The sequence below is a fragment of the Haliotis cracherodii genome, unplaced genomic scaffold, assembly GCF_022045235.1.
Source record: "Haliotis cracherodii isolate W230 unplaced genomic scaffold, xgHalCrac1.p SCAF_3, whole genome shotgun sequence".
NCBI lineage: Eukaryota > Metazoa > Mollusca > Gastropoda > Lepetellida > Haliotidae > Haliotis > Haliotis cracherodii.
The window spans coordinates 13,776,869-13,798,765 of NW_027266286.1; the positions used below are offsets into that span (position 1 = coordinate 13,776,869).

Consider the following 21,897-nt stretch of genomic DNA (forward strand, 5'->3'; position numbering starts at 1 on the left):
TCAAAGTCAGCAACAAGATGTCTGCTGCCAGTTTGTTCAACAGTTTGTAGTTGGGCATTGAGTTTTGTTGATGTCAGATCTGTCATGGTTTGGAGTTGGAACTAGAACTGAATGTTTTCACACAATGCACGAACTATAACTCACAGGTGTGTCATACAGTGTGACATAGTGTAAATATTGACGACACTGGTGGTACATGTGTATATGACCTGTTATCAACCGGTACGCATTACTACATGGTAACTTATGTTTTCATGTTCTTTACATTCCAAACGCTTATGTATTATTTGTTTAGGGCTTGTTTGTTGCAGAATATATTCACTGATTTCTGATGTTTTCGATTCCATACTTCACATGTTTTCATCCTAATATTCTTGGAGTGATCGTGTATTTCTTTGTGTTGTTTAACGTAAATGGTGGATGTTTCAGCCGGTGGAACAAGGCCATGGAACAATGGCGCCAGTTCCACACTGACATGAAGGAAATGGCAGTGTGGCTGGACACTGCTGAGACCAAACTGGCCGACGCCAAGCAGACGGACGATATCCAGGCCAGTGACAGGGTTTTCACTGTAAGCAATCATACCCATTTTCACTGATTTTTGTTAACATAGGTGATATTGTCACCGAGATATAACTGAAATACTGTCAGTATTGCAACTGTGTTAACTTCTATATTTTGGACCATGTGGCTTAAATTAAAAACACAACATCGTCTTATCTTGAGATTGAACTTTAATCCTTACATTTGTTGTGCTTGGTTATGGAACTGATGGTTTTTAATACCAGCGATGGTAAAGATTGCTTTAACAATAAAGAAAATACCTAGGATTTGTATGCAGTAAACAACGCTTATAACGAACTCAAGGGGACCGCTGATTTTTATTCGTTATAAACGTAGTTTGTTATAACCAAATGTACAACATATATACAGCAAATTGACAGGACCGAGAAATAGTTTATAATATCCGTCAGTTAGTTAAAAGCGTGTTCGTTATAAACGTAGTTTACTGTATAACTAAAACAGAAATCCAAATCAAACTTTAAGGTGATTGAAATAATGCCGCACAATGCAATTATTTTCATTCTCTTGTCCCACCTTGTGACAAAATTTAAATCTGTTAACAATTTTTTTTTTAAAAATTGGGCCTCAGATGCAGTGATATTACATGGCCTTGTATTGCAAGTGATCCTGCATAATGTGCTCTTGTTACCATTTGCAAATGTTACATACTATTTGTAATCAACTTTGGAAATTGTCAGGACATAATAAGGATTTGAGTTTGACCTTTCCTCATACACAAACTGCACACATCATTGCTGTACCTTCTGTGTGAGAGTGGGGACTTCGGGTAGCCTAGTGGTTAAAGCGTTCGCTTGTCACGCCGAAGACCCGGGTTCGAATCCCGACAGGGGTACAATGTGTGAAGCCCATTTCTGGTGTCCCCCCGCCGTGATATTGCTGGAATATTGCTAAAAGCGGCATAAAACCATACTCACTCACTCACTCACTCTGTGTGAGAGTAGAGGGTTTACTTGACAAAAAGACATGAAGGTTTTTTGAGGGGTTGATGACATTAGGGTCCATGTTATTTTAAAAAATTGGTTACAACCCCGTGAACTCACTAACCCCGATCCCTACCTCCTTGTGAGGATTGAGAATATTTCCTTGATGCTTGCATCGTCAAATGACACAACTATTTTCGTGTGTTTAGGAGCTGGAAAACAGTGTGCGTCTGCAGCAAGGCACAGTCAACAGTATGAACGCTGCAGGCAACGAGATCATCCGACTGTCAGCAGCACCTGATGCTGACCGACTCCGAGACAAGCTGGCTGCCATCAACCAGCGATGGAGGGTTATTTCCACCGATGTCACGGAGAGACATGATCGGTGGGTGGATCCATTGTAAATAGTACCTTGTTGAGGACAAAGTACCCAGCTATTGCTGGCCCCTGTGATGTAGATTGAACATCGTAAAGAAAAACAACAAAACCCTTTCCATCATCATAAGACATCTTCGTCCATTGTACAATTCAAAAAACAACATTCACACAGGTTAACTTGTCCATGACAAGTGAGGTGAGGTGAGGTGAGGTGAAATTGGGTTTAACGTCGCGTCCAAGATTATTGAACTTATATTGCGACGTGCATGCACGTGTGTGTGTGTGTGTCTGCTTGTACTAGTCCGGACTGATGCCGATTTATAGTGCTAGCCCACTGAGATACCATGCCGCAGTTTAACATGAATACCTCATGCAGACACAGTATACTGACTCCGAGCCGACCAGTCCTTGTTTTAGCCCCTTAGTACCGAGCGCCAGACAGGGTAACAAAAAGTACCATCTTTTAACGTCTTTTGGTATGATGAGGCCGGGGATCAAACACCGGACCTTCCGCTACACCACGGAGATGTGTGAAGCCCATTTCGGCATCAGTCCAGACTAGTAGAAACAGACACACATGCATGCATGCATAAACATTGCTTTATAAGTACAATAATACTTTGTTACAAAATGTTAAAAAATGTACAGTTACCGAGATTCAATTAATACAGCAGCAACTATCAGCATCTTGAGATGACTCACAATGACAGCTGACAGGCTGCTTGTGTGAACTGTTGGATCCGTATCTTACCCGTCTGTTTTTGCTTGACCAGAATTGACGAAGGGAGCGTGAAGACAAGCGAGTTCACTGATGACATGGATGAACTATTCTTCTGGATCGACGAGACGGAGAATATCCTGTCCTCCACAATCCGCCCTGACGAGGAGTATCTCGAGGACCTGCTCGAGAAGGTCAAGGTGAGATTTAACAGCTGAACTTTCAGCAGTGTTTTGTATGATTTCCTGAAGAATACACTTGCAATGTCTTTCTCACACCGTGTGGTGTTCATCTTTGTTCATGTAATGGACCAGGGGGCGGTCGGGTAGCCTAGTGTGGTTAAAGCGTTCGCTCGTCACGCCGAAGACCCGGGTTCCATTCCCGACATGGGTACAATGTGTGAAGCCCATTTCTGGTGTCCCCGCCATGATATTGCTGGAATATTGCTAAAAGCAGCATAAAACATACTCACTCACTCGCTCACTGTAATGTACCAGAGGTGTGTATCTCAACAGACCATCTCGCGAAATGTTTGGGTTAGGGTTATATGTTTGTTGGCACCATACCCATACTCGTGGGTTCCACCAAAGTGGTAAACATTTTAGGACCTGCGTCACTTCACAGGTTTTCCTCCCACGTTGAGATGACATGTCATGATTTGGTTTAAATGCTGTACAAAGTGGCATTAACCCCAACTCACTCACTCACTCACTCAGGCTGTTGCTTCTGTTGTCAGGATCGCGAAGACGACATCGGACCTCGACAACAGAGTCTGGATGCTGTCAACAGGAATGGGATCAAGATGTTGAAGACGGAATCTCTGTCCAACCAGGACGCCGAGAACATCCAGAAGGATCTGGAGAACCTTAACAGTCGATGGAAGAAGGTAGGTAACAGTGGCAACTGCCAAACTTGGCTGTCTTGGTTATAAAGTACCATGAAACTCACCCGTTCTTGGTTTGGGTTGTTTGTAAGGAAAAGCATGCATGAATCAGGGGAGGTAATTAGACCAAGAGTGGTTTTGAAAATGTTTTGACTATGTTGTTGGAATTCAGTTGAAGGCTGCATTGAAGGGGAACCTCAGACCTGGAAGTTTTCCCTTCAACATTTATGTTTGGACAGAATATTGATAGTATTTATTAGTAGTATCGGTTGGTCGCGATTTTTTGCTTTTTGATACAAGTATCAATCACAATCGCACTCAAAGTAAAAAGTATCGTTTCTTACTGTTAATGTATTCTTTAATAAATGTTACACCAAACACTAGTAATTCGTGAAAATAAGTTGTGAAAACATAAATATTTTCATCCATTGCACATACCTGACACTGCCAACAGTAAATCGTTAGTGTGCCAGGTATTTGGCCATCCTGTTTATGAAAACGTTTGCTTATGTGTCACAGATAAGAGCACATGCAAGTATTGTGATATGTATCAGTTTGTGAGAAAGGTATCGTCCCAGCCTTAGTATTTATGTATTTTAAAAACCAGTAATACATTTTGCCATTTTTCTTCTTTCGGGTGAGTCTTAAAGAACCTGACAAGCCTGTGTGTCAGTACTAAATAATAAGACGTACATTTGGGGAGAGTTGTCTCTTTACATTTATGAAACAAGAACTCTTTATATTTGGTGAAAAGAACCAGTCCTGCTGTCTATAGTCTACTTCAGAGAGATTTTATGAAGGCTTCAAGAACTATCCAATGATTTTATCGTGTCAAGCTAGTAAAGTGTAAATTTGTTTGTTAGAAGGGTATTGTATGAAAACTTGAGATCCATCATTTTATATATTACTTCTGCTTAGGGTTGTAATAGTAAACGCTTGTTAATTTGGTTCTTTGTCAACAAGTTCAGAGCTTTTAAATTACTATTATCCTATTAATAATATGTGAACAAATATGCATAAACAATTTCAAAACCCCAATAGTAGAACACACACTGTGTAATTAGTAAATGTATCCTTTCAGACGAACCAGCATTTCAAGTAGAAGTAGTTTTTTAAAATGACTGCTTATTGGTGTAAAAATATTCAAAGGAAGTAAAAATGTATTGATTACCCAAAGAAAACTATCACTTCCCAGTGTGAATAAGGACATGTACATTAATACTGAGTGGCTAACGCAATTATCAGAAGCCCTACAGGTTATATAGACTTTCATGATGTCTTTCTACTATCTAAATAAGAATACAACTTTATATTATTTTATAGTATGATAACAACTTCTAGTTTATTGCATTTAGCAACTTTTCTATGAAGAGTCTATGAAGGACTGGTCAGCTCGGAGTCAGTATACTGTGTCTGAGTAGGGTATTCATATTAAACTGCGGCATGGCATCTCAGTGGGCTAGCACTATAAATCGGCATCAGTCCGTACTAGTACAAGCAGCCACACAAACACACACATGTACATGCACGTCACTATATAAGTTTAATAATCTTGGACACGACCTTAAACCCAAATTTCACCACACCTCAGCCAATAACAAGATGTGATAGGTAACATGTAGCACACAGATAGTTGGATGAAGCGAGATGTGCAGTAAGAATAACAAAGATGGCACACAGTTAATGAAGCCAGATATACAGGTATGATTAAAAAGTTGGAACAGGCGGACTGGATACTAATTAAAAAAGAGTATTTGCTTGATTAGATCTTCATAGGCAGAGGGGATGTAGTAGCTTCACACTGTCGTCAAGCACAATGTTCTGAAGTGGAAGTTGCTGAGCCTGGTGTTTGTCCACAGGTAATCAAGGATGTTCCCGACAAGATCCAGGAGATCGAGACCTACCTGCGGCGCCTCCGACTGTACCAGGCAGAGACATGTCAGCTGCAGTCCTGGATGACGGAAACAAAGACGCTCCTGGAGACACAGTCCGGCCCCATCATGTCGGCTACATCAGCAGACGGCAACGACTCCGTCATAGTAGACCCTGAGGTAGGTCATACTCCAAAGTGCTTGGTCCAATTAGAATAGTTGGTTTGGTTGGTTTGTTGTTTTTCGACGCACTCAGCAATATTCCAGCTTTATGACTGCGGTCTGTAAATAATCGAGTCTGGACCAGACAACTTACTGACCCTTTAAAGAGAGAATCGTGATGTTGGTTATGGCTGACAAGGCATAGGCGTGGAATGTTTCATTTGAGCTAATGTTGTTTCTGTCGCTGAAAAGACATTGCAATTCTTTTTCATTTTCATCAAAATTCCTTGACAAGCACCTGTGATACTTTAATTTCAAATTAAACTTTTCAGTTTTAGTAAAAATCAGTTTACTCTTATATTTACTTTTTATTTGAGAAAATCAGAGTACTGTTATATTTAATTTTGAGCCAAGAAAATCATTCTCATATTTGAAGACACTTAACTGTTAACATCCCACGTAAGCGTTGAGAGTTGGTTATGAATTCTCGTTGCCAGACAACGAAGGCAGCGATACAGAATCGGCAGGTGAACGTGGACAACGTGAACCGCATGTACCGCCAGTACGTGGAGGAGTGTGTGGAGCAGGGCGGGGACATGCCCTCCAACATCCAGGCACAGATGAACAAACTCAACTCCGACTGGGAGGACGTCCGCAACCTCGCCGACAACCTCAAGACACGCCAGGAGGCAATGGTGGAAGAGATTTTCGCTCAAGGTTTGTTTGTTTGTTTGTTTGTTTGTTTGTTTGTTTGTTTGTTGTTTAATGCCTCCCTCAGCAATATTCTAGCTATATGACTGCGGTCTGTAAATAACCAAGTCTGGACCAGACAATCCAGTGATTGACATCATGAGCATCGATCCACGCAATTGGGATCAATGACATGCATCAACTAAGTCAGCGAGTCTGACCACCTGATCCCATTATTCACCTTTGATGACAAGCATAGTCGCCTTTTACGGCAAGCACAGGTTGCTGAAGACCTCTTCTACCCTGGATCTTCACGGGTCTCGCCCTGGATCTTCACGGGTCTCGCCCATGGTGAGGAGGTTAGGACAGATCATCTGGTTAGGTGTAATATCCAAGTGTGGGAAGTGTGTTTAGCCTTAAGGCTCTTCAAGCCACATTCCTGCTGTATCATGGGGGTTCACCCTGTCATGGATTCAGACTTCGTACCAATGTTGGGAATCAAAATTGAGTCTTCCTCATGATACCAAAAGATGTTAAAAGATGCAGGAGTGAGAATTTTTTGCGAATCCATGAATTTCTGCAAATTTTTGTGACTACAAATTTGTTATATAAGATGGCATCCCTCCAAATTATGAACCATACTCCATTGCAAATAAGTTTCATCTAAAAAAAAGATCAATTCTCATCCCTGAAGATGGTACTTGTTGTTACCCTGCCTGGCACTCAGCATTCAGGGGATAAAACAAGGACTGATCAGCTCGGCATCAGAATACTGGGATATCCACGTCACAATGGCTGCATGGTATCTCGGCGGGCTAGTACTGTAAGTGCAATAATCTTGAACGCGACGTTATGCCCCATTTTACCTCACCTAATTGCTATATGTTCTTTCATAACAAAATGTAACCTGGGTAATGTGGAAGTGTTCTCAATGACTGAAATTCTCCCACCTTCAGTGAAAGTGAGCCATGTTGAGAAGCAACAGTCCTCTGCTTGGCCTGACTTCGACAAGTCAGTAGGGGATCTACGAGACTGGCTGACAGTGCTAGAACGGATGTTAAAGACACAGAAGGTGACAGTTGGGGACATCAAGGACATCGAGCAGATTATCAGCAGAGAAAAGGTGGGCAATAAGGGCTGTATGTGCCATGTAATACTCAAGTTGTCATGGCAACACTGCATGTTGAATGCATGGTTAGAAGCACCTTGATCGCATCATGCATATATATCGGCTTTTTTAGGATCAGCATCGTCACCGTTCCTCTCATTCTGATGGGTGAATGATATATCATTATGTCTGTGTGCAGCTCATTCGATAGACTTATCAAGAAAATATCCCAGGAAATCAACTGTATTTTGCTTGAGGTTGGTTTGGGCCCCATTCAACAAAGCAATCTTATCACAAAGGCTATCCTTACTCCTGTACTTTAACACAGACTTACGATAGCCGTCATGCTGAGGTCGCTATGTTTAATGTCAAGTGCAGCATAATAGCACATGGAGTTACCTCCCTTGATATGTCAATTCGTGACAATGATCAGATACTAAAGGTTTGGTAATGGTGGAATATTTCCAACTAAAAGCATTTGCTTGCACATTTAGCTCATTCACTCTCTGAATGCCTTCCTTTGCTCCAACCTGTTTGCATGTTTTGAAATTACCTCCCCTTGCCTATCACTTTCTTCCTCTCGAACATAATGACAGCCGCCAACCCTTATATATATCTATACACACCTCATATATGTACATATATATGCACTACATTACGATTTCAGCCAATGAGCTCTGGAGCAAATAAATGTTCCACTCTAGGTATACCAAATTTAATAATGTCAAATCGGTCATTTGTTTGTCAGACTGTATTAGGGAGCTATTTGCTATCTTAATTTCTTTGGGGACTTCACATGATAGTAATGACTTCAAATTCCTTTCTGCTGACACAAGTGTGCTTTAAGCATGCTATCAAAGGAACACAGGGAACTGTCGTACATACATCGTCAGTGTATATTTATAATATTTATTGTATTCCAGTAACATCTCGATCAGGCACCATAGATGCAAGATTTGTACCTTAAAGGGCAACTAAAGTCAACATAGCGACTTTGCAGATTTAAATACTTTAGGGGATACTTAATCACAAATGCTTGACAAACATTATTTTTGAAGAACATAAATAATGTAAAACAGATGATAAAAAACGAGAGGTAAAAACGAAAACTTCCGCCAGTGAGGGGATTCCCCTTACTAGGGTTAAAATGTGGTGTTTGACGTATTGCCCAATTTAAATGTCATGATGATCGGCCGATGTCCAGTCTGCCTGATTCAGCCTCGGATTATTTAATACATTATGTCTTTTTTCCATCTGCTCCTCGATTTGACTACCGTGTCCACAACTTACGTCACCTTAGTAACAACACTGAATATGCATTGAGTTGTTTACTCGGGATGAATCCCTGACAGGCATTTAACAGGTGGGGAATAGGACCGAGGACAGCTGGTGGTTTATTACCCAAACAGGATGTTAGTAATATAACACTAGTACCGATTGTTAATTATTATTATAATTATTCACAATATCAAGATCAAAGGTTGTTTCACACATTCAACAATGCATACAATGTTGTTATTCTTTTGGGATTAACAGAAGTAGCAGAAACAGTATATGAATAACAACCAATGAAAACAGTTGTCAACACTGTGCTGGTATCTTTAGGCCACGCCCCCAAATAGGTTTGTTTTAAAAAGCTGATTTAGGAGCATGTGATTTCAGCACTTTCACGTGGACATATATACCGTATTCGACGTAATAAGTGCCCAGGGCGCTCTCAAAATTAGAAATAGGGGCCTCTTATTAGAATATAATTTTGGTGAGAAAAAAAAAAACAGTTGAAAGATCGTAAATTTTGTGATCTAAATCTAAATCTGATCTAAATTGGGAGATATTGAATAAAGAATATTCAGCTCATATTCTTGTTTTCTTACCGATGAAATCAATAATGAATGTTATGTGACTGAAATGCACTTTTCTGTACTAGGAATTCTTGGAACATGTGATCTGGAGCTCGTTGGATGAGATAAAAAATGATTTGGGAAATATTTTTACAGTGAATTATTTCTCATCGCATGGGATTCTGGGCAAATGAAAAAATACACACTGATAAGATTTCGAGGAATCTGTTTGAAAACATTTCTTTCTAGATTTTGAGATTGTGTATCCTTAGTAAAATGTACATAAGTTTTACAAAAGACATTCGCATTTTGGTTATGTTAAGTCCTGTTTTTGTTAAATTTATGTTGATTGTGTTAAAAAGTTTTGTTAATATTCTGTTTTGTTCAGATTTGAAAAATTCTGTATATTATTGAAGTTCTGTTGAATTTTAATTTTGTTCAGTTGTTAATGTAAAACCGAACTTAAACATGCTTCTTCACCTCTCTGCAGAGTCCTGTACAAAAATCAATAACATTCAACTGCTTTTTGCGATATTTGATATTTCAAAAATATGATAAACCGTCAAACTAGACATGACATACAAAGCATCATTCTCCTCTGAGCGTTTCTATTTTTATTAAACTCATTTTCTGCTGACGATGAGAAAAGTTTGAAGTGCCTTCCTTATCTCATTAATTTTAGTCTGTTCAGAATTTCTTTTTGTGATAATTTGAAATTTGATATTTGAAATTTTCAATATTCTCTTTGTAGAAAGAAATGAAACGAGTTGCCGAGTTTAGATGTCCCAGAATTCAAAGTTTTCTGGATAATCGCTTTATGCGTATGAGATGTGATAGGGGCGTACCTGCAGAGAGCTTAGCTAGCTACTAACTCCTAACTTGTGTTTGTTTACCGTTTCCAGAATACATGTTGGTTGAGCACGGACATTGACTCTGTGCATGGCCTCAGTGTTGTAGATATAGACGCACTACAGGTCATGGTCGTAGATATCAGTGCCCAATTGCTACATTTGAAGGTGTGTTGCCTCCCCTGATTGTCCTCCGTCCTGTCTTGTGCCATCACATACACCTGTCTCTCTCTCTCCCTGCCCTCTACAGTGTAGAACAATTTTGTTTGGGAAGTTTTAAAATACTGTATATTGTTTTATTTAATGCAAGATGTTCTTCATGTGAATTTAGGTGAAGTATGTTTTGGTTATATGTTTCTAGATTGGAATTCGAAGTTCAAGTGTAGCGGACAGATGTGTAATTGTAGAAGTACAGGTGTTTAGTGTAGGAGTACAGGTGTTAAGTGCAGCGGCACAGGTGTTCAGTGCAGCGGTACAGGTGTTAAGTGCAGCGGTACAGGTGTTAAGTGCAGCGGTACAGATGTTAAGTGCAGCAGTACAGATGTTAAGTGCAGCGGTACAGGTGTTAAGTGCAGCAGTACAGGTGTTAAGTGTAGCAGTACAGGTGTGTGAGAGAGACAGAGTGAGGATTGACTGAACTGAGCTAACCCGTGCACGATCACTAATCCGTGTAGCTTGCTGGCTTTAAGTCATGCTTGAGCGGGAACACTCTGCAATCTGAACTCGCAAGATCGAGGGGGGGAATTGTTTCATACATGTGACGTCTTCAGAAAGGTGGATTTGGTTGAAGTAATGCTGAATAATTTAATGTAATGACACTATTGTCACTTATTTTTCCACATTTGTGGGTTGTGTGTTTCGGGCACGCCTGGTTCTGTAACACTTCGTTGAACTTCCCACGCTGAATTTGAAAAAAACAAAAACAGAATAAATATCTCAAATGTATGAGAAACATGTTTTCTCTATTTCTCAGGTAAGGCTACCACATGCATTTCTCTCATCCTGCCAAGGGACTTAATGAAACATTCATGTGTAATTCCATGCATGAGTTGCTAGTCCGAGATCAAAAGAATTGAAAAAATCAAAAGAAATCAAATTAAGGGCAGAAGGGCAGGGAGCGTCTTCAAACAGCTGATGACGTCACATGTAGAAAAAATAATTTGTTATGTATGATATACTACTCAAAAGAAGTTCAGGACCACTCTATTCTTTCATATTACTGTAGATAATCTGTCATGCCTTGAAAGATTAACCATAGTTGTTTTTTTAATTATTGCTGAGATTAACTATAGTAATTTGAAAGAAGTGGGTGATCCTTAACTTCTTTTGAATGATATACAATAATTTGTTTTAGTGCATCATTTGGAAAGATATTTTTCATCAATCTTTATAATGATTCTGCGAAGTTCAAACCCTGCTTGATGCTGCATTCACTGTCCGGCAAGGACCGCTTGCTGCAAACAGTTCTAGCACTATAATTCTTATGAAACTTCTACCTCTATTACATATCTGCCATAAATACTGTATTTGGGCTTCAGTCACTTTTACAAAAATCTTCAGGTGTTTATGTCCTAGTGAAAGCACTGGGCTTGTAGTCAGGTGCTTCAAATGTTGCGAGGAAGTGGTCCTTGGCTTGTGTGAGGAACATTGGCCATTACAATCTTCATAATCATCATCAGTGACGTCAGTGTTGTGGGTTCTCTCCCTTTAACAGTGTGGTTGCACCTTTCTTTATTCTCTGCACATGACCATAATATTTCATTCGTGTTTTCATGAACAATGTTTTCACTCACCAGGATTGAAGGTCCTAGTGAGCTTATAGCATGGCACTTGTCCATCCAGCCATCAATTTCTTCTTCTCTTGATCGAAAAGCAGAAATTTCAGTGTGTTTTCTATTATTTGTAGTAATAAAATCATATTGAGAAATGACATTTTAAAAGAATTGAGAGGTCAAGGAATTAGCTTTTTGTTTGTTTGTTGTTTAACGCCGCAATTATCAATATTCAGGCTATATGACGGCGGTCTGTAAATAATCAAGTCTGGACCGGACAATCCAGTGATTGACATCATGCGCATCGACCCATGCAATTGGGACATGCATCATCCGATCCCGTTGGTCGCCTCATATGACAAGCATAGTCGCCTTTCAGGGCAAGCATGGGTTGCTGAATACTTTACTTGGAGATTATTCTATCCTACATCAACCCAACCACATTACACAGCCCCACTTGCCTTACTTGCTGACTAGAGATCTCCTTTGACATAACATTCCGCTTACTCTGAATATACTGGGTGAGCAACAGTACCTTGGCACTATTTGTAAGTACTATGATTATTGGTGCTACACATGATGTCGTTTGTGTGTTGAATGTGTGTTCTCGTGTTAAATACAGTGGATGTATGCATGAAAAATATATCATATTCATGTATGTACAAATATCCCAAATATTTTCAATGTAATTTCTTTATTAGCGTTTTAATTGGGTTTACTGTCTTAATATGATGGATAGAATATTATTAATGTTTTCTTATTATTTTTAATGTGATTTTGAATTTTGAATCAAAGTTAGTATATGATGACTATATCCAGAGAAATAAGGCTAAAACAATTCTAAATGATCTCAGTTTTGTATAAGAGCATCAACGATATATCACAGATAATTCTACATAGAGTAGGGGGCACAGGTGGCCAAGTCATCTAAGGCGCCGCGATTCACTCTGCAGAGCTGCGTCCCTTGGACACGCCAGAAACCTATGATTGTGGGTTCGAATCCTGGTTCGCCCCGATTATGTTTCTCGGTTTGTCAGCACCATACCCGTGCTCGTGGGTTTCACCGAAGTGGTAAACATCTGAGACCTTTCCTCTCGCATGCCGCAATATAACTGGAATACTGTTAAATGCAGCGTTAAACCAAACTCACTCATTCACATAGAGTAATTCTACCTGAGTAGTTCTAAGTAGAGTAAGTCTACAGACCTATACGGCATCATAACTACAATACAGAGAGTTGATCATTTATGAATACCATCAAACCCTTCCCAAACATTCAAAGCTGAGGGTGGCCAAGCCATCTAAGGCACTGTAATTCTCTGTGCAGAGTTGCATCCCTTGGGCACACCAGAAAATTATGATCATGGGTTCAAATCTCGGTTTCAAGGTTTGTCAGCACCATACCCACGCTTGTGGGTGTCACTTTAGTGGGAAATGTCAGACCTGCATCACTTCTGGCACATTACGGTGACATGCCTTGATATAACTGAAATACTGTTCTAAGGGGTGTTAAAACTCACTCACTCACTCACTCGTACATGCACGTCGCTATATAAGTGCAATAATCTTGGACGCAACGTTAAACCCCATTTCACCTCACCTCACCTCACCTCACCTCACCTCACCTTCAAGAAGAGACTGTGCTGGAGTAATTGATATTTTGGATGGTCAATTGCAAATCATTTAGGAACTTTAGGAGCAACTTGAACTATTACCATTTGTCTTGCGCCTCATGAACATATTTCTTCAACAAACACTCAATAAACTTCCCCTCTCTGTGACTTGAATTAAATAGCAGATTTGGATGAATTTATGTGAGTTAAGAAGAAGACCAAGCATTCCGTTGATTAGATTGTTCCACCAAAAAGCCATAATTTCTCTCCAACATTAGTTTTAAGAAAGTTAAACTGCCTTTTATTCAAGAATTGATAACTGAAAGGAGTTTTTTCTTCTCATTCTTTTTGGGAGAGTGAGTAAAACCAGAGATTAACTCCTTTGCTATGTGCATGTTACACAATATATTTTATTTAGTGTCTACTGAGCAATATTATCACTTAAGAGACGACATTAATTCTTTGTTGATACGGGGTGGCATTAAGAAAAAAAGTGTGAGTTGAAATGATGGTGTTAAATTTGGCAAGTATGTAACTTGAGTAGATCATGAAGTGTGTTTGTTTGTCATTGTATATATTGATTCTTTGCCTGCCCAGGATATTATCTGTCTAGATGTTCAGCTCACTTTTCATTCTGAATTCTCAACAGTGTTTCACTACCGGCACGTTACCTTTTGAAAATCTCTGCGTTTGCTCATTGTATTTGTGAGGAAGTCGAAATGTTTATGACAGCTTGCAGGCTATCTCTGATCAAGAGACCTTCGAAGATCCCGGGTAGAATAGGTCTTCAGCAACCCATACTTGCTGTAAAAGGCGACTATGCTTGTCGTAAATGGCGAATAACGGGATCGGGTGGTCAGGCTCGCTGACTTTGTTGATGCATGTCATCGATTCCAATTGCATGGATTGATGATCATGATTCAATCACTGGATTGTCTGGTCTAGACTCGATTATTTACAGACCGATGTCACATAGCTGGAATATTGCTGAGCACAGTGTTAAACAACCAGTCAACCAACCAAATCTGAACAAGAGTCTGTTTACTTATGGAAATGGACAGTGCTGAGTTTACTACAGAATTCTGGTGTTTGAAAGTGTGTGATCATTCTGTCAGAGCACAGAGCAAGGAGCTTGAAGGCATACATGACCCTGTGTGGAGTCTTGCAGATTCAGTCCTCAGCGCTGCGTCTTGTGTAAGAGCTGACTCAGATATGGTGTGTAGTTTCAGTGACCTGGCTGACTTTGTCATCATGTTCCGACCACATGGATTATTGTTCGTGCAGTCGACCACTGGTTTGCCGGCTTCAGACTATATATTGTCCGGCCACACTGGTTTAGCTGAATACTGTTGAACTGGTGCGTAAAACAACATTCACTCACTAGGTGACAGTTAAACCCAATTCACTGCAGTGTAGAGAGTTAAATATTTTTGAGAGAATTTGTTGTTTTTTACGTTTTGTTTTTTTTCGTTGTCTTGTAGAAGCGCCCTGTATGGTGTGTGAGCTTGTGTGTTGTGTGTTGCAGGCGATCCTGCAGGACATGGAGACCCGTAGGGCCCAGCTGGACAGTGTCCTGAGTACCGCTGACCAGCTGCAGAGGCAGACCAACAGCGAGAACGACCGCCAGATGCTCCGAGAGAGAGGTAGGTTCTGGTATAGAACGGGATCTGGTGGCCAGGCTTGCAGTTGTGACTTGGCATGGACAGGCTTGGGGGCAGGGCTGATTGGGTGGGCAGGCTCAGAGACATCGCTCTCACTCACTCACTCACTCACTCTAAGACACCTGACAGTTACAGGGTTACAGCATTAACACACATGACTGTTAAAGGGTTACAGCTTTAAGTCAGCTGACAGTTACAAGGTTACAGCATTAAGACACCTGACAGTTACAGGGTTACAGCATTAAGACACCTGACAGTTACAGGGTTACAGCATTAAGACACATGACAGTTACAGAGTTAAAGCATTAAGACACCTGACAGTTACAGGGTTACAGTATTAAGACACCTGACAGTTACAGGGTGACAGCATTAAGACGCCCAACAGTTACAGAGTTAAAGCATTAAGACACCTGACAGTTACAGGATTACAGCATTGAGACACCTGACAGTTACAGGATTACAGCATTGAGACACCTGACAGTTACAGGGTTACAGCATTGAGACACCTGACAGTTACAGGGTTACAGCATTGAGACACCTGACAGTTACAGGGTTACAGCATTAAGACACATGATAGTTGGAGGGTAAAAGTTTTAGCTTGGCAGTGACAGTGACAGTTAAAAGGTTACAGTAGTGTAAGCACCTGACAGTTAAAGGGTTACAGTTCCAGCATGGCATTAGAGGTAACGCACTGGTCCCCGGCACTGCTTTGTCTACACAAACGTTTTCCTACATTTAGAAACGGTTAAAGCTGTCAAGGATTTCTACACATAATTGGGGCTGGAGGGTGGAATTTTGAGTGCCTCTAAATTGAGGCCATTTTCGTTAAAATGATGCATTCAAAGATGCAGGAGTAGGGGGAAAAATGTGGTTTCACGATGCGAAAAATATTGCAACAGGAACTATGCAGTTTAGAGAATAATTGGTGCAGTCATTTTCCATAATCATTTGCTGGGATAGTGAGATAGAACTGGTGGCACATTTTAAAAATTGCTACAAATTGAGGTTCCTAAACCACGGAGGATATCGGGATGATTGCTTCTTGTCTGGTCTGAAGTAACTCTGTTCACAGATTAAGTGTGCATTTTCTCCTTGTAACATTTTCAGAAAATTTAATTTTTTGGTGATTTTTTGTCAGTATGATTAATAATATGTTCCACAGAAATAGGAATTGGCAAAACATTTAAGTTATTTTTCATTGACTTTTCTTTAGAATATATAAGAACTTTTTGCCACTCTACAAATCTTGCTACGATTTCGATATGAGCAATGAAGAAATTGAAGTGTTTTGCGTGTCAGTTTGTAACAGAACTCAAATCACGTCTGTAAGATTAAAAGACAAAAAATTAATAACATACATCAAGAAGAAATCTTCTGAAAAATATGCTTCAGTTCTTGTTCTGTTGGAGGGCAGTAGCATGGCCCAGCTGGTAAAGCGTTTGCTCATCACTTCAAGGTCAAGGGTTCTAATCCCCACATGGTGAATGTTACACCATGTTACAGTCTCAACCAGGGGTCCGGAAAATTTAAAATCCCAATCGGACATTTACATTTATGCCACGCCCCCTTCAAACAGCGTGTTTTAGTACGACTTTTTACACACAAATTACAAGTTGTTACGTATTCATAATATGATGAATTATGAATTGTTTCAATTTAAATTGTTTAATTCACCGGACAATTAATAACAAATAATATCATTTTAGATATATATGGAAAACATACGTTTGTTTCTGTTATAATAACGATCTGTCAACGTTGTGAACGGTCTAATTAATATTCATGAGTCTGCTCAAGTGTACGCGTTGTAACATTTGGATCGAGACTATTATCCCATATTTGGTTATCACGTGACCTCACGGGAAAAGTTGTTGTTTTTTAAACTAAAGATTATTTAAAAACAAGACAGATAATATAATCATAAATCCTAAACTATCGTTGATAGCAGTAGTTATTTGAATACTTTTTCATCTGTACTTAATTAGTGACCATAAAAAAATTTGATATCGATCGTCCGAGAAAGCAAAATGGCGGTCAATCAAGATTCAATATACGACTAGCTACTGAAAACAATAAAATCTGCAAATCCTCGTTGTATGTCAACCAAGTGAAAGTCGTTAGCCACGACTTACAAAATGATCATTCAGACTTTGAGGGTTTGGCAGATCCGCTCGACTGATCTGCATCGGTCGACTGGCTGTCGTCACGCTTTCGCTTCTTGACTGAGGTTACGTATCGTAGCATTGTGAGGATAATGAGGTACATCGATGATGCAAGGTATTTATGTACAGTTGTAAACACATTTTACTCAAATCAACAAGATGTTCTCAGTAATAAATCCTCGATTAATCAGTGTCAACTCAGTTTATTGCCTATTACAGTGATTGACCGATTGGACTATCATTCTAGGTACGATGTATTTACAGCAATCAAAACAAACAAAGCTTGTCAGTGTAGATAATCTTCATTGTGTTACAACTGCAGACAGAAATTGCTCAGTCCTAACTGTTGATCATGTCCGGTCAAAATTTAAGAATGTCCGGACAGAAAAATTTAAATGTCCGGTAAGCAATATTTTAGACCGGACATTTGAGATTCCCAATCGGACATGTCCGGCGCATATGACGGTTTCCGGACCCCTGGTCTCAACACAGAATCAGACACTTACTTTGACCAACCAATCCTCATTTGTGGGCCCTTACACCAAGTATGGGGTGCAGGGGACCTATTCCGCCCTGAAATCCTCATGGAAAGACAAGCATGGGATGCAAGGGACCTATTCTGCCCCGAAATCCTCATGGAAAGACAAGCATTGGATGCAAGGGACCTATTCCGCCCCGAAATCCTCATGGGGAGACAAGCATGGGATGCAAGGGACCTATTCTGCCCCGAAATCCTCATGGAAAGACAAGCATTGGATGCAAGGGACCTATTCCGCCCCGAAATCCTCATGGGGAGACAAGCATGGGATGCAAGGAACCTATTCCGCCCCGAAATCCTCATGGAAAGACAAGCATGGGATGCAAGGAACCTATTCCGCCCCGAAATCCTCATGGGGAGACAAGCATGGGATGCAAGGGACCTATTCTGCCCCAGAATCCTCATGGGGAGACAAGCATGGGATGCAAGGGACCTATTCTGCCCCAGAATCCTCATGGGGAGACAAGCATGGGATGCAAGGGACCTTTTTCTGCCCCAGAATCCTCATGGAAAGACAAGCATGGGATGCAAGGGACCTTTTTCTGCCCCAGAATCCTCATGGGGAGACAAGCATGGGATGCAAGGGACCTTTTTCTGCCCCAGAATCCTCATGGAAAGACAAGCATGGGATGCAAGGGACCTTTTTCTGCCCCAGAATCCTCATGGAAAGACAAGCATGGGATGCAGGGGACCCGTTCTCCCCCTAAATCCTCATGGGGAGACAAGAATTGGGTTCAGGGGACCCGTTCTGCCTCACCCTCATGGGTGTCATATATTAAAAAACTGACATTCAGCATTGTTCTCACACTGATGTCTGTGATATAACCACACTGCCAACCACACTGCTGTCCCTACAGCACCAGCAAAGGTCACATACATTCACTCAGCCCATACTCAAATTATTTTATGGAATGTCAAAACTATAACATGTCAGCATTACGGTTACCGCATTATCATCGATGACAAAAAACGTCCTGAATCTACAACCTTGCATCTCCTTTGTCAGCTAATCCCTGAAGAACATGTCATAATCTGTGATTATGTTCAATGCGTTAGATGGCTGTTATCACTGCTGGTTATCGTTGACCTTTGCTTTGAAATTAACACTGATCTGGATGTGTTGTTTGTTTAAAAAACATAGCTTGCCCCAGGATGCTAATTACTGGAAACTTTCTTCATGGACTTCAGATGTCAGCTCAAATAATGTCCTGTTTTTTTTAATGGTCAGCTTATAAGGTATTGAGTGAGCACAACAGTCTTTATCTTTGAAAGGTCAGTGATTTCATGTCAGGTGTCTTTGATGGAGTTTGTGTGGACCTCAGCAATGATAAAATTCTTTCAGCATTTGGGTGGATCTCAGTATCAAGATTTTATTGATGTCAGGGTTTCTTCTGTTAAGAATTCTCATTTAGGAATGGGTTTAGTTTTGTGAATTAGTGATGATGAGCTTTTCATTTTGTTTCATTTAGAAATGGGTTTAGTTTCGTGAATTAGCGATGTTGAGCATTGATGCATGTTGTGTCATTTAGAAATGGGTTTGTTTTGTGAATTAGTTTTGTTGAACGTGGATGGATATTTATCCACACAAACCTCAATAGGTATCGATTGGTTGCTGTTCAAGATGTTTCAATAAAATGGGTGCAGGGTTTCACAAAAGTAGGATTGTGATATTGTGCATTATCTTCACCTTGAAGACTTTCTCAAAATAATCCATGATGTCAGCTCAAATTGAGTTATTCCTTCTACAGAAGATGTCGTATAACCTACACAGAATAACCAGTTTTAGAAATCATTAACCTTGTGAGGTATTTAGGATGGTCTATTTAAGATGTTGATTTAGTTCAGTATAGTTTAAAGCTGACAGCTCCTGTGTAATGTGGTGATTACCTGTCTGGATAGCAAGCTGAACAGCTTGAGGATGCACCAGCGTTGGTGGTCGTTGTTAGTTGGGAGAGGGTTGGAAGATTGTCAGTGTGGGTCATTACCATTTAAAGTTTGTGTTATTTGTCTTACAACAGTGGTAGTGATGCGATCACTTTGTTGGCAGATATGTGTCAGGCACTTTGTGTGAACATATATCCACGTAGTATGAAATGAGAGCAAAGCATTATAGGCCAGTGGTTGAAGTTGGTTTTGGTTGGTTTGTTGTTTTACGCCGCACTCAACAATATTCCAGCTATATGACGGCGGTCTGTAAATAATCGAGTCTGGACCAGACAATCCAGTGATTAATATCATGAGCATCGATCCACGCAATTGGGATGGATGACATGCATCAACCAAGTCAGCGAGTCTGACCGTCTGATCCCGTTAGTCTCCTTTTACGTCAAGCATAGTCGGGTTTCTCATCACACCAAAGACTCAGTTTGATTCTTGACATTGTAATAATGTCTGAAGCATATTATTTTACCATCACTGTCATATGACTGAATAGGGCTTAGATGTGAAACTTGAAAAGCTGCCAAAGTTCAGACGCCATTTTCTTTTACTGTGGACCAAGGGACATAACTCTGTGGGGAGCTGTTTCCCTTGGCCATGCCAGTCCCATGCTCATGGGATCAGATCCAAGATTTGCTTCAGAAACTGAAAAGAAGGCTTTCCACTGTAATATTCCTTGTGAATACTGTTCAAAGCAGAGTTACATCCAAGTAGAATTGGTCCCCAGCAATCTATGCTGGTCGTAAGAGGCAACTTAATAGATTGGGTGGCCAGACTCAGTGACTTGCTTGATTGTGTGTCATTGTTCCCTGATGACGTGGATTGTTGTTCACAATATCAGTCACGGGTTTGTCTGGTTCAAACTTGATTATTAACTGGAATTGCTGAGTGCAACGCACGCACGCACGCACGCACGCACGCACGCACACACACTCAAAAGCCATTTTAGCCTTTTACAAAAATACTTGGTTGTGAAATAGTCCCCTCTGGAATTTCTCCAGTGACCATCCATCTACACCCAAGTCCTAATTACTCTGAGTCTGCTTTAAAGATTAAAAGGCAACACTTTCCAACCATGTGATTTTTACAGCTGTCACACTTGTTGACATATTATCTTGAAACAATGACAAGCTCTCAGTGAACCTGGTGACAAACTCCTCTTTTTGATGAAATGATGTACGATGATGGTGATAGCCCACAATGTAATGCCATGATTGGTGGTCTGCATCCGCGAAGCAACCAGATATTGATTATATTTTAAACTGACATGGCTTCCGTCAGTGGAAAAAAACAAATAAAGTTTAAAAAATGATGAATCTATGAATTGGAGAGGGAAATTACAAAGTAGACTTAAGATCAATTTGAAATATTTAAATCAATGCCATAATTATTTTGTTTGAAAAGTGCTTCATGATTATGACATGGCTTCTGTGAATGGAAAAAATAATCAACTTAAAAAAATTATGAATCTTTGAATTGGAGAGGAAAATTAGAAAATAATTTTAAAATCAATTTGAAAGATTTAAATCAATGCCAGAATTATTGTGTTTGAAATGTGCTTCATGATTATGATTTTGTTTAAAATTGTTCCATGTTATTTCTATATTTGACAGCTAAGAAACTCCGCGAGCACTGGGACGAGGCCTTCCGGAATGTCAATAGACGTAAGAACCTGCTCGATGATATGCTCCTGGAGTGCAGACAGTTTGACGAGCTGTATGCCGAGTTTGAACGATGGCTGTCACAGATCGAGGAGGAGCTGGATGCTCGTCCAATCAGACCCCAGTCTCCGAACGATGTTGACAGACTATTGAAGGAGCACAAGGTAGCAAAGTTTATGAATTTGTCTATTTTGTTTATATGTAGAAAGTAAATCCTTTATTTTAAATACAGCATAAAAATCTAATATTCTTTGATTCCACATTAAATAGTAATTGTTATCCACATTCCAAATTTGAAAACACAACAATAATTCAATTCATATAATCAGTGCCAATAAATCAATTTATATAAAAAAAACTAATTTTTGTATATTCCACATTTCAAACTTTTGCATGCATTCACATTTTGTATCAAAGAATTCTGTATTAATATTGCATGTCAAGTGTTGAAAATTTGAAGAAAAAAATCAATTCAATTTAAATAACATATTAAATGTAATATTGATTTGTTCTCAGTTTCCTTTGTTAACTGTTTACATTTATAACTG

General features: G+C 39.9%; 1 protein-coding gene across 6 annotated transcripts in view; it reads left to right on the forward strand.

Annotated features, from left to right (window-relative positions):
- LOC139473657 (dystrophin-like) overlaps positions 1–21,897 on the forward strand; it is a 452,560-nt gene that overhangs the window by 267,960 nt on the left and 162,703 nt on the right. For all 6 annotated transcript variants that reach the window (XM_071256342.1, XM_071256341.1, XM_071256343.1 and 3 more), the window contains 9 exons: positions 430–571; positions 1,715–1,890; positions 2,657–2,801; positions 3,338–3,487; positions 5,344–5,535; positions 6,015–6,234; positions 7,164–7,330; positions 14,915–15,032; positions 21,302–21,513. In XM_071256342.1, coding sequence (XP_071112443.1) covers positions 430–571; positions 1,715–1,890; positions 2,657–2,801; positions 3,338–3,487; positions 5,344–5,535; positions 6,015–6,234; positions 7,164–7,330; positions 14,915–15,032; positions 21,302–21,513 — 1,522 coding nt within the window. The remainder of the gene's footprint in view (positions 1–429; positions 572–1,714; positions 1,891–2,656; positions 2,802–3,337; positions 3,488–5,343; positions 5,536–6,014; positions 6,235–7,163; positions 7,331–14,914; positions 15,033–21,301; positions 21,514–21,897) is intronic.